A 12,263-nucleotide genomic window follows, 5' to 3' on the forward strand; every position below is an offset into this window, starting at 1 on the left:
TGGGGTAGGTTTGGGGGCTGTACTATCACAAAACAAAGGCACTATGAGCGTATCCTTACTTTTGCCTCATGCACACTTAAACCATAAGAATGTCTTCATTCAGTAATTGAAAGAGAAATGCTGGCTTGTGTGTGGGCAGTGGAAAGATTCAAGGCTTTTGTGTGGGGAACAACATATCTGTTACAAACTGATCACAAGCCTTTCATTCTGATCATTAGTGGCTAATGTTCATTTACGGGAGCTGCTGCCAGATTGGTCAGATTGAGTGTGAAGCTTTTGTAATATATCATTTGAGGTACAATACAGTCCTAGGGGCAGGAATATAAAAGCTAATTGTCTGCCACATCTCCTGTCCCCTCAAAATGATCTTGAAATACAATCAGAGGACATACAGGATGAAGATTGCTTGGTGGCAAATATTGTTTGGCATAATATAAATGTAATAGTGAAGAAGTCTGGAGGGAAGAATTGAGCCAAGATAGCATTCTGACAAAGATGATAGAATACATGACAAACGGGTGGCCCAGAGAAAAAAAACTTACCCTTGACTTTACAACCTTACAGCAAGTTACAGGCTGAATAATCACTTGAAGCGGGTCTGTTGTTCAGGGAGGACAAATTAAAACCAGCATGTAATGTAAGAGATTCATTGATGCAACTAAATCATAAAGGGCATTTAGGCATGATGCTTAACCAAAAAAGGATTAAGGAAAATCTATTGGTGGCCAGTTATTGGGCTGGACGTGTAGAGTGTGGTCAAGAAATGTTCAACATGTTTGAAAAATGATAAAGGTGTCAAGAGTGCAACACCTCCCATGGTAGCAGTGGCAGCCCAGAGAAAATATGGGGTAGAGTAAGTCTGGATTCCCTTGGTCCATTTAGTAGATTGCCTCATAATAACCAGTGTTTTACCATAGTTTTAGTAGACCATTTATCCAGATGGATTAAAGTAACATTTGTGAAAAATGCTCTAATAAAACTGTAATCATCTATCTGGATATCTTTTTTCAAGAGAGGGTTTTCATCAGAGGTGATTTCCGACAATGGAGTAACATTTCTTTCAGAAGACATGGTGACATTTTGATGCTGTTATCAAGCACAAAAGATGTAGGGCCATATGTAGGTGGCCTAACATTTACCACTTCATAAATACCGAATTTTACCGATTCAGTATTTATGAAGTGGTAAATGCTATGTAGGTAATCCATCGGTAATATTTACCGATTCGGAATGGGTCGGTAATTTAGAATCGGTATTTACCGATTCGGTAATGGTAACTGGCTTCCCATTGATTCCTATGGGCCAGGAGGCCCATAGGAATCAATGGGAAGCCAGTTACCATTACCGAATCGGTAAATACCGATTCGGTAATGGGGGGAGCACAATCAAGGGTGGCAGGGTGTCACAGTGACACCCTGTTGCACCCCTGATTCCTGCATGTGTGCACATGTGGCACACATACATGCCCTAAGGGCATGTATGTCTGCCACATTGCACACTTCAAAGTGCAAAAACATGCTTTTTCACAGCCATTCGTCATTTACCACCAACTTTTAGTTGGTGGTAAATAACGAATCCCCACAACAACCACACACTCCCCCTACATATCGTTTCAGGATTCGGTATTTACCGAATCGGTAAAATTACCGAATCTGTAATTTTACCGATTCGGTAAATTACCGAATCCTGAAATGTGCCCCCTACATACCAAAAGCCTGAATACCGGTCGGTAACGGGATATTTACCGAAAATCGGCCGTTACCGACCGGTATTGGGCTTCCTACATATGGCCCGTAGTCTTTATCAGCAGCAAAGTAATTGTGAAGTAGAGCGGGCTAACAGATTGATAAATGAATGTGTCAGAGGAGCAATCATTGAGAGGGTGGATGTGATGGATGCTGTCAGAGCCATGTTATAGTCTTATCGCAATACTCTGTATTGTGTAACTGGAATTCCACCTTTTCAAGTTCTTAGGGGAAGGGTTATTCAAGACTAGTCAGTCAGCCAAAATTAACTTTATTCTGCTACTTAAAGCCATAAAAGTAAAACAATAAAAAATATCATAAAATCCTACTCAAGACAAAGTTAATAATCTGCAGCCCCCATTGGGAACAGCAAAATAAGAAGCACACCATCATATAATATGGCAGTTCATAGAGAGTTAAAACACATATCATAAGAACCATGACAAAACATGAATAAGAGATCAACCAGCATAACATAGTTCAACCTGAGAGTACAGAATAAAATACAATTTGCCCCACATACCCTTGCTCATATTTACACCTAAAAATAAGAGAAAAAGTCATATTAAACAGGACTGCAACATACAGAGAATAGAAATATGTTATATTTTTTTTAAAATTACATAGCATGAACCTAAATCTAATCGCCCCTAATAGAAAACTGGCTACACCAAAACAGACCAGAGGTGACGCTAATGTCGCCGGCCTAACCTGTACGAAGTTACAACTTCTAAGCAAAGGGAGGATAAACTTTCTGTGCAATGGATTGTAATATTTGCAGAAAAACAATATATGGAAGGTGTCTTGCTCCGAGAAGTTGTCACAGGGGCAGGGTTTTAGTGTGCCCTCCCTAAACCTAGCCTAGGGAAGGCTAGTAGCCAGGGAACCATATTCAATCTAAATCTTGTTAGAACAAAGAGATTGTATGGTTTATTAATATAAGATAGATATGGTTGCATATGTAGGTCCAGGCTCAGTGTGACAAATCTTCTCACCATGGGTTTTTTCAGTTTGTTCTCCTCCCTTAGTCCCTTTCGTCTGTCCAGGAACTGTTGCTTGACGTCTCTACTGGCCAGTTTACCTAGAGAAATAGGACTCAAAAATAAGTCTGGGCAGCCAAGGATTTCCATTTGGTCCTTAATATTTTTCAACCAAGGAATCTCTAACACCTTTTCTAGGGTAAGGCAGTCTTGGATGATCAGTTGGTTTAGGTTAGGGGTCGTTTGGGCCCAAATTCTCAGCCAACGTATTAAAGGCGCAGCCACGATCTGGTCAGAGATAAAGCCCGCTCCCAATTCCTCATGAGTGCGGGGAGCGGTTTGGATCCTAGTCTTTTAGCAAAGTCTAGAGTATGCCCCGATGCTCTAGCTAGCACATTCTTTTTATGGACATGCTGAGTGCGCCAAGTGAGTTGGTCATCAAAAAGAACCCCTAGATAGGGGAAAGCGGGGACTTTTACTAACTCTACTCCCTTGCAATAGAATTTAGCCTTCGCTACCCTCCTCGAGCCTATGGTCATAGCATGCGATTTTTTTAGGTTAGTAATTAAGTCCAACGACTCCATAAAATCTATAAAACAATTTAAAAGGAGTTGCAGCCCCCTTGCTGTTCTATCCATTAAAACCACGTCATCGGCATACAGAAGCGTGGGAATCATTTTGGAACTGGCTCTGAGTATGTCTTTACAGCAAGAGACCTGAGAATCCCCTAGTTTGTTGATATAGAGGGTGAACAGAAAGGGGTCCAATATGCGCCCCTGCTGGACCCCTCTTTTTATTGCCCAGGAGTCAGTGAGGCTGCCCTCTTCGTTAAAGCGTGCCGCCGCTGTTGTATTTTTGTGAATGGCTGCCAGAAATGAGATCAGGTCAACATCTAGCCCTATGTCTTGAAGAATCAGCCACAGGTTTGACCTATTAACAAGGTCAAACGCCGAGGTTAAGTCCATAAAGGCCAGATGAAGATCCCCGCGCTTTACAACTGTATACTTCCCTATCACCAGATGGAGGTTAAGGCATTGGTCCAACGTACCCCTCCCCTGCCTAAAGCCATATTGGAGGTCGGAGACTATACTTGCTTGTTCAAGCCACTCTGTTAAACGCTCCAACACGACTTTCCCCATAATTATGGCTGCGGAGTCAAGGAGCGAAATAGGCCTGTAACAAGCCGGATCACCCCTTGTCCCCTTTGTGAAGATTGGTATGACAACCCCTTTTGCCCATGATGGGGGAAAGTCAGACACACAAGCTGCATTAAAAACATGAGTTAAAATCTTAGCCCAAAGCTTGCCTTGTAAAGATCTGTCGGTACTCCGTCAGGACCTGGAGCTTTTCCCCCAAGAGTTGTAGTGATCGCTTTGTGAACTTCATCAGTTGTAAAGACAAGGGGGAACCTACTAAGCCATGAACGGATATCTCAGTGGAAACTCCTAAAGTCATATCGCTGTACATTTTCCCAAAATGTTGCACCCACGTCTCCGCAGGCACTTAAGAATCTTTACTGGAGTTTTGTGTGTCGTCAAACATAGGACTGTTTACAACAGACCAGAATCTTGAACTATTAGCCAGCACACTGGCTTACCTAAGCTCCTCCCAAGCCATCTCCCTCAATTGCCTTTTCCTGCTTTCTACTGCAAGTTTATAAGCCTTCCTTATGTCTTTGACCCGAGAAGCCACCCTTGGCTTTTGCTTAAGCTCCCACATTAGTTTTTTGTGAGTGTTCATGCAGGCTTCATCAAACCATTTTTTACATTTTGGCCGCCTAGGTCTATTGGCTATAGTTAAATCTGAAACAACCTGCTTCCCAATTAGGTCAAAAGCATTTAGCACAGAGCTTGGTTGGGAATCCTGGTCTGTGCAAATCCTAAACTCCTGAGCATATTTGATGAGCAGACTATCAATGAAACTTTCAGGGGTAATCCTTTCCCACCTCACTCTACAAGCTTGATCTTTAGGGGCAATATTAGCATTAGTAAGTTGGGTCATGATCCGTCCCTTGTTGACAGCATTTAAATTAAGGTCCAGTATCATGGGATTATGATCACTGACACAATTTTTTATTATGCTTAGTCTACCTATTACCGTCAGCAACGGAGATGATACCAAGATGTGGTCAATTATGCTTTCATGGCCATGACCAACATAAGTAGGCACGGGAACAGTCCTGTCCGATTGTTCAAGGCATATCAAGTTATGAGCTGATAGAAGACTTTGTAAAAAAATACCAGACGAGGTGTGGTCAAAATGATTTAGCCCCTGTGGGCCACATTCCTCCTCCAGCCTGGCTGAACAGATAGTGGGGCAAAAAGGAACGTTAAAATCTCCCAGGACTAGTATGTTATAGTGTAGTGTTGAACTATTTCCATAGTTTTCCAAAAAGGCCGTGAGAGCCATAAGATGCTCTGTGTCTTGAGTTCTAGTAAAAGAAATATAAAAATTAACCACTAAAAGAGTTGGGAGGTTCTTCCCTGTCAACTCTACCACTAAAATAAGGGGAGAACAAGAATCAATCAGCCTTGCCTTATAAGAAAGCTTGAAGTTGATCAGCAATAATAGCCACCCCCTTGCTCTGTCCGTGCTGGACGGTATACCCAATTTACAAAAGGATATAAACCCATCCAGATAAAAATGCTCATTAGACTCCCAGGTTTCCTGTAGAGCTATAAAGTGGTGAATAGCAAGAAAACGTTCCCAAGAGACATCGCCCTTTTTTGTCCTTAAACCAGCAATATTCCATGTTAAAACTTTCATTGTATCATCGTCAGTTATTATTGGCATGACCTGAGATTGTTGAGTCAGGGAACAAGAAGTGGTAGAAGTTGGCAAACTGACCATGGGGACAAGGTTTTCTTCAACCGTTGTTTCAGAAGAACTATCCATAACAGCAAATACTAAGTTGGAAAGAGGTAGTCAGTCTTGGGCATCGATACCAGAAAAGGCCTGCAACCTGTTAGATATGGAAATAGGGGAGACAACCGACAACGGGAATCTTACAGAAGGCTTATAAAAAAATCCCAGTGGAAAGGCCCAGATAAAAGTGGGATTCTTAATACAAGAATCTTGGGCCCTTAGTATTGATTTAACAACCAATGGGTTACGGAAGTCAATTACCACACAATCCCAATCGATATTCTTTGGAGATAGTCCCACCCACCCGACTCTACGAACTGTAATTATGTTTTTACTCATAGGAACCCTGAACCCTTTGTGTTTGGATAGCCAGTCTACAGATTTATTACGCAATTGGATCCATGATTCAGTTTGATCTGGCCTGAGAGGGGGCACACCAGCCAAGACCAAAACATACGGGAATCCGGCCGGAGGTAGGTCTAGTACATCTCCAGAGCCCTTCACAATCAAACGATTCATCACATTTGGGCCACCCCTACCGTTATTGCTGTCTCCAATACTGGTGTTGACCTGGATATTGGGTAAAAGACTCGAGGGCCCCGCAGGCTGGGACAGTGTATAATCAGACGGATTAAAAGAATTGACCATCCCACCTGTCTCCAGTCCACCCGGCCCCTGGTTGATTGTATTTCCCCCGGGGCCAGATGCCATAGGTAATAATCGAGATGTGACCGGAGCCCTAATACCCATACTAGCTTTGCCTGCTAAATGGCCAGGTTCCCTGTTGTTACCCCCCACAATCCTGTTCGCTTCCGGTATTACCAGAGCCATAGATGCTTCAGCTGTCCCCCGCACTGCACATTGACACCCACAAACCTCCCAGTTAGATGACACATTGCTAATATTTTGAAGGTACAGCAATTTTTCCTCAATTACCCCTAATTTACGTAATAGGGGGGCTAGAAGAACAGTTATTAGAGTCTCTAAGTGTTTCCAATAATCAGGGTCACTCCTAAAGTTCGCCCTGGTACGGAGGTCAATATTTGACAAATGGGACATACCACCAGTGACTTCTGAGATCTGATGCTCATGAGGCCCTGACTCTTGGTGCGTAGGTTTAGGGTTATACTTCTTCCTCTGTGCCACTCTTGCCCTTGTACGTTTCGCAGGCGGCTTACCATTGCCTCGCGTCAAAAGTTTAACGGGGCGTGCCATACTTTCCCTTAGACCTCTTTTACATCTGGTTGCAGGGTCACCTTGGGCTGGGCAAATTATATTTGAAATATGGGCTGGGGATAACACCGGGGGCACAGGGGGATCTATTATCTCCAAGGTTTGATTAACTGTTGAATCCTGGGTTTGACTCATTGCTGTATTTTGGGCAGGTTCCAGATTGTTTAAGAGGCCCCTCTCTGGAGCTACCCGGTACGGCAACTGCATAATCAGCTCGATTCCCATCAGAACTTATAATCGGGATGTCAGCGCATGACGATCCAGATGTTGTGATGTGCCCAATCGAGATTTAGCCATAATTAAGCCTCCCAAAGGTGACCTTTTTTGTCCTGAGTAAGTGTCCATGGAGAGTCGTTTTTCAGTAAGCTGGATTTCATGTGACAGGACTGACTCAGCCCTAGACAGAAACGCATCCAAAGTTCCCGCAACCCCACCCCCTACCCATGCTCCTATTGCCTTACGTTTTGAAGTCATAGTCTGTTCCTAGAAATGTATGTAGCACAGAGTTCTAGACAGTCTAGGCAGTTATACGTATTACAATAAATAATAAATAATTATAACCTTATGTGATAGCTGCTGGAAAAAAATGCCTCCTACGACTAAGCGGGGTGGCCCAGCCCTGCCTCCTCCTGCCTCGGATCGGGCTCAGATGGGCCCGCCCTTGGTCTGGGCATAGTCCGCGCGTGCGTCCCGCGATGCGGGAGTCTGCAGGCAATTTTAAAGCGCCCCTGGTGCTGTCGAATGATGTTGTGGCCGTGCGTGGATGATAGGGAATGTGGAGGGTGTAGTCCGCTAAACTGCACCACGACCAGGAAACAGATCAGGGACCCGTGATGCGGGAGTCTGCAGGCAGTTTTAAAGTGCCCCTGGCGCAGTCGAATGACGTTGCAGCCGTGCGCGGACGATAGGGAATGTGGAGGGTGTAGTCCGCTAAACTGCACCACGACCAGGAAACAGATCAAGGACCCACGATGCAGGAGTCTGCAGGCAGTTTTAAAGCGTCCCTGGTGCTGTCGAATGATGTTGCGGCTGTGCGCGGCCGATAGGGAATGTGGAGGGTGTAGTCCGCCAAACAGCACCGCGACCAGGAAACAGATCAGGACAATTTAAAACCGGCCTGGTTAAGTATTTTGTCTAAAAAGGGGGCAGGTTTCAATGTTAAGCAATGTTAAGCAAGCTGTGGTAAAAATGTGTGATAAAATTGAGCAAAGTCAATTGAAAAACAGAACAAGGTATGAAAAGTGAAAAAAAAGGAAATTCATTCATTTCCAGAAAGGAGATTGGATCCGCATCAGCTTACCGAGTGTTAAGATAGCGAAGGGCAGGGTAAAGTATGGTGCACCTTGCCAAGTCGTTGAAGTAACTTTTAATGGGAGTGTAGCTCGGATTAAAAGTGGACAGTGGTGGAATGTTGCCAGAGATGTAAAGTTCCACGTCCGCATGTCCCTGACAGAGGAGATGAAAGCCATCAGTCTGCCAAATCCGATATTGTGGGTGGGGAAAATGGTTGTGTTCATGAGAAGCGTGGGATGTTTAAGCATTTTTTCATGACTTAATTTTTTGCTGTCATGTTATTAATTGATTAATGTTGTTTTTCTTGCTTTCCATATCGTTTACTGTTGATTCTATTTGTGGTTTGTTTACTGTATTATTGATCATGACAGGTTATTCTTATTTTGGTTACGATGTTGTGTATATTATATGCAACTTTTTATGCTTTTTTTATTTTTTGTTATATTTTCAGTTATTCGTGTAATGAATTTAGTATGAAATAATTTGCTATTGTTTTATTGTACATGGGGAAGATGTGTTGTGTCCTGTCATTCCTTGTGCCTGTCTGTCTCCGCGTCTCAAGCGGGGCTTGGGTGTAAAACTTTGGTTAAATTCCAGGGCGGTTGGAGATTGGGGAATGAGGAGAGAGGAGGATGCGTTTCAGGGTGGTGGTAGCCCGTGGGTGGGATCCATCTAAAGATTCTGAGGAGCATGCGAAGCGTGTAGAAGCAGGAGGAAGAGAGTGCATTGACTTGTTATTTCATGGTCAGTTGGCTGTCAAGGATGATCCGTGGTTGCGTGCATGGGCGGTCAGTGTAGGTGTAGGTCTGAGTTCTGGAGACCACCAGCTGTAGTCCATGCGGATGTGTCACCATCAACTGAGGAAAGGCTATCCTAAAATGCATTGTGATGCCATTGGTCTCTACTGAAATATACTTTTCTCTCTTTTTCTACAGTGAAGTGAAATGCAAAAGATTGAATTTTATTTATTTTATTTTTATAGGAATTGTAAAACATGTAATGCAGTTGGAGCAGCCTCAGAGTGCTACCTTGAGAGCTGCATCTGTTCACTGTAATATACTGTTACTCGTTGAGATGGCTGTACTAATTATGACACTATTCAAACCATCATCCTTCAATGGTGCAAGCAATATTGAAATTTGAAATCTTGGCAGGAAATATTACAGTAATGTTGGGTTTCTCCCTCAACCGGAAGCCACATTGGACATTGACAATCACCACAATCTGCTCATTCAAACCTCCTTAAAAATATGTTACTCTGGGCCCCAACTCACCATGATAGGAAAGCAGTTTGCTTCTTTAGCACAGGTTGTGGTGCACTCCGCTCTAGTTCTGTTGGGGCTAGCCACAGGGCTCTCGGGAGAAAAATCAAGATCATGGTCAATCCACTGGCCCCATACCATGAATATTTGAGATCTTTCCTGGTCCAGTACCACTCTGTCATCCAGATATCGAACAACACGGTTTGATACATCCCTGACCTAAAGAAATAAAAAGTGAGATGTTTGGGATCAATAAGGCCAAAGACATTTGTAGCTGATATACAATGAACTCATACATGACAGAATTTCTCAATTCTACATCAACTCCTCGTATATATCAGATGATTCGAAACTCTTTAATGCTTAACATAGACATGCGTTGTTGATATCAACTTTCACTGCAACTATAAAACATGGCACTGACAAATATTGCTCTGGAGGGAATCTTTAGGTTTAACTCAACTGTATACAGAGACTACTCGATGCCACCAAATTGCTTGCAATTCTCAAAGTGCAGAACTGAGTGTAAGATTTTTCTTTCGTGGCATGCACGATGCTGCAGGAAACAAGGTATGCTGCAATTTTGCAGCACTGTAACTGACTCGCGTTAATATTATCCTAACCTGTGAATTTGTATTGATGTTTCAAAAATCTTGCGCATGCCCAGTTCCGAATGCAGCATGACTCTTTGAGTAAGACAGACAGATTTCAGCCCTGGTATATTCAGGGCCTCATTTACAAGAAAGTGCAGCAGCATGGCAGAGCAAGCCCTTTGGCTGCGCCACGATGCAGCACTTTCAAAGCACATGTATGGTTCATATCTACAAGATCCCGAAACAATCTGGAATGGCAAGTTCTATGTGTCCTGCATTAGCACACATAGAACTTGCAAAAAGTCATATTTAGGTCTCGCCTGGCATTGCAGCGCGAATGCGCTGCTATGGCTTTGCGAGGCATGCAGTACATACTGTAGTGTGGCAGCTTTGTGGAATCTCCGCCCACTCTCTGCCCATTGGCTTTTGTCTTAAATGCTGCCTTCCGATTGGATTGAGGCTTGTTAGTCCCTCCTCATTCATCATTTGTATCCTTCCACAGCTATTGGCCCCTTTACTCCTAACACTATTTTCTTCCCTGTCTCCCCACTCCACCACCCGCTCCCTCAGTCTGTGGCTTCAACCCCTCCCCCCCCACTCCCGCTCATGATTTCTTGCCCGTCGGCACTTCTGTTTTCATCTTTATTATTGCCACCTTGAAATATGTGAGTTCAAGATGCGTGCTGTACAAAACCTTCTCGTGTTTAGTAAACTAGATTTTAATGTTACTCTAAATATAATAAGACACTAGGCAACATTCGGGGTATGACGCCTCTTAGTTCACAAATGGCATTGTTGTCAGGCGGGAGGAGCGTCAGTGTTTTAACTCATGCTTAAAACAAGCACTTTTGATAACTTCCTCTCAATTCAGTGCTATAATCTTGTGTAATGAGGTGACGCGCTAAAGAAATGCACTTTTTTTAATTCTGAAGAGACATTATCGCACATTTATATCATGTTTACTGTATGATTAACATGCCGATCATTTTCACGGCTCGCCCACTGGCTCGTATGCGCTTGGCTCGTCACAGGCTGGCTCTACTTGTTAATTAATATATTGGCTTGCACACCTCTAACAAAGAGAGATGAATAGATACATGACAGTGAGCCCAGTAGATGGTAGAGAAATAGACTGGTGCAGATAAACAGACAAAGTCAGTTTCCATTGCCTCACGTCAGAATCATCACTTTCAATGACCTGGAAATCTGCCGGCAACTCCCGCATGCTCCAACTTCATCCCCTCACCTATTCTTAGCAGAAGTGGTAGATTCTGAGCTGTGCACTGCAGGTGCAGAGGAGCACAGCAGAGTCTGTAGAAGCGTTGGGATCCCTAGCCTCTCCGAGTGGGCACCTAAACCTTTTGGGTGCCTTCACACTCAGGATAAATGAATACATTTTGTTCTGTGCTTTAGTCACCCCTCTGTGAGCACTGTCTGGTAGATGAAGCTCTGTGCTAATAAACACATTCAGAGAGGTGGTTGTGTACAAACAAACATCAGCCATAATACCGTACGTTTTGAATGTGCAGTTAATTACCTGCTCATCGAGTACCTCATTGGCTGATCATTCCATGGCACTACCAAAATTACATTTGGACACATTTGCTCAACTGTAAAACACTGCCTTATATGGGTCATTTAACAACTCGGGGCTTTGGGGTTAGGTAACCTACTTTGGATGCTGTGTAAAAGAGTAAATACAAAAATTCATGCAATCAAAATTAAGCAACCAGTACTGTCTAAAACACTGTGAAAACTGACACACATTCTGGCATTTTGTTTAGTTAATATCGATTTTCTCATAGATGCAAGTAAAGTACTCCTAATATCTTAATGAAATCTGCACACTTTTAACTAATAGCACCGGGCAACCTTTGACAGCTAGGCAATGAATACATTTTCATGTACCCCCGAAGACCCCCTGCTCCCCGCCAACTTGGCAAACGTCATTGCATCCCAGTGTTTGGGGGATAACCAAGATGCAGGAGAGTGAGTCAAATAGTCTAGAAAATGAAAGAGAAGCCAGGATTCGGATTCACATGCTCCAATCCTGATTGCGTTGGTTAGTCTGTAAGCACTACTTTTATTAATGAGTTGCGCATTAGTAAAGCACCACGTTGTGCATGTGTGGCTACACTTCACCCATGAGGTACGTACCAAGCAATTGTTGACACAATCCACACTTTGCGTCTTTTTCAATTTATTTATTACGAAGTGCAGGCCCTTTCCAAGGGATTATGCACACTACATACATTCACTCCAAAAATAAAACGTCCAGGTAAAAAACATTGC

General features: G+C 43.3%; 1 protein-coding gene across 1 annotated transcript in view; it reads right to left on the reverse strand.

The window, feature by feature from the left end:
• The window catches only part of LOC146809306 (myeloperoxidase-like), a 184,145-nt gene that overhangs the window by 72,149 nt on the left and 99,733 nt on the right, over positions 1-12,263 (reverse strand). The window contains exon 6 of the mRNA XM_085614336.1: positions 9,391-9,597. Coding sequence (XP_085470462.1) covers positions 9,391-9,597 — 207 coding nt within the window. The remainder of the gene's footprint in view (positions 1-9,390; positions 9,598-12,263) is intronic.

The sequence above is a fragment of the Triturus cristatus genome, chromosome 7 (genome assembly GCF_964204655.1).
Source record: "Triturus cristatus chromosome 7, aTriCri1.1, whole genome shotgun sequence".
NCBI lineage: Eukaryota > Metazoa > Chordata > Amphibia > Caudata > Salamandridae > Triturus > Triturus cristatus.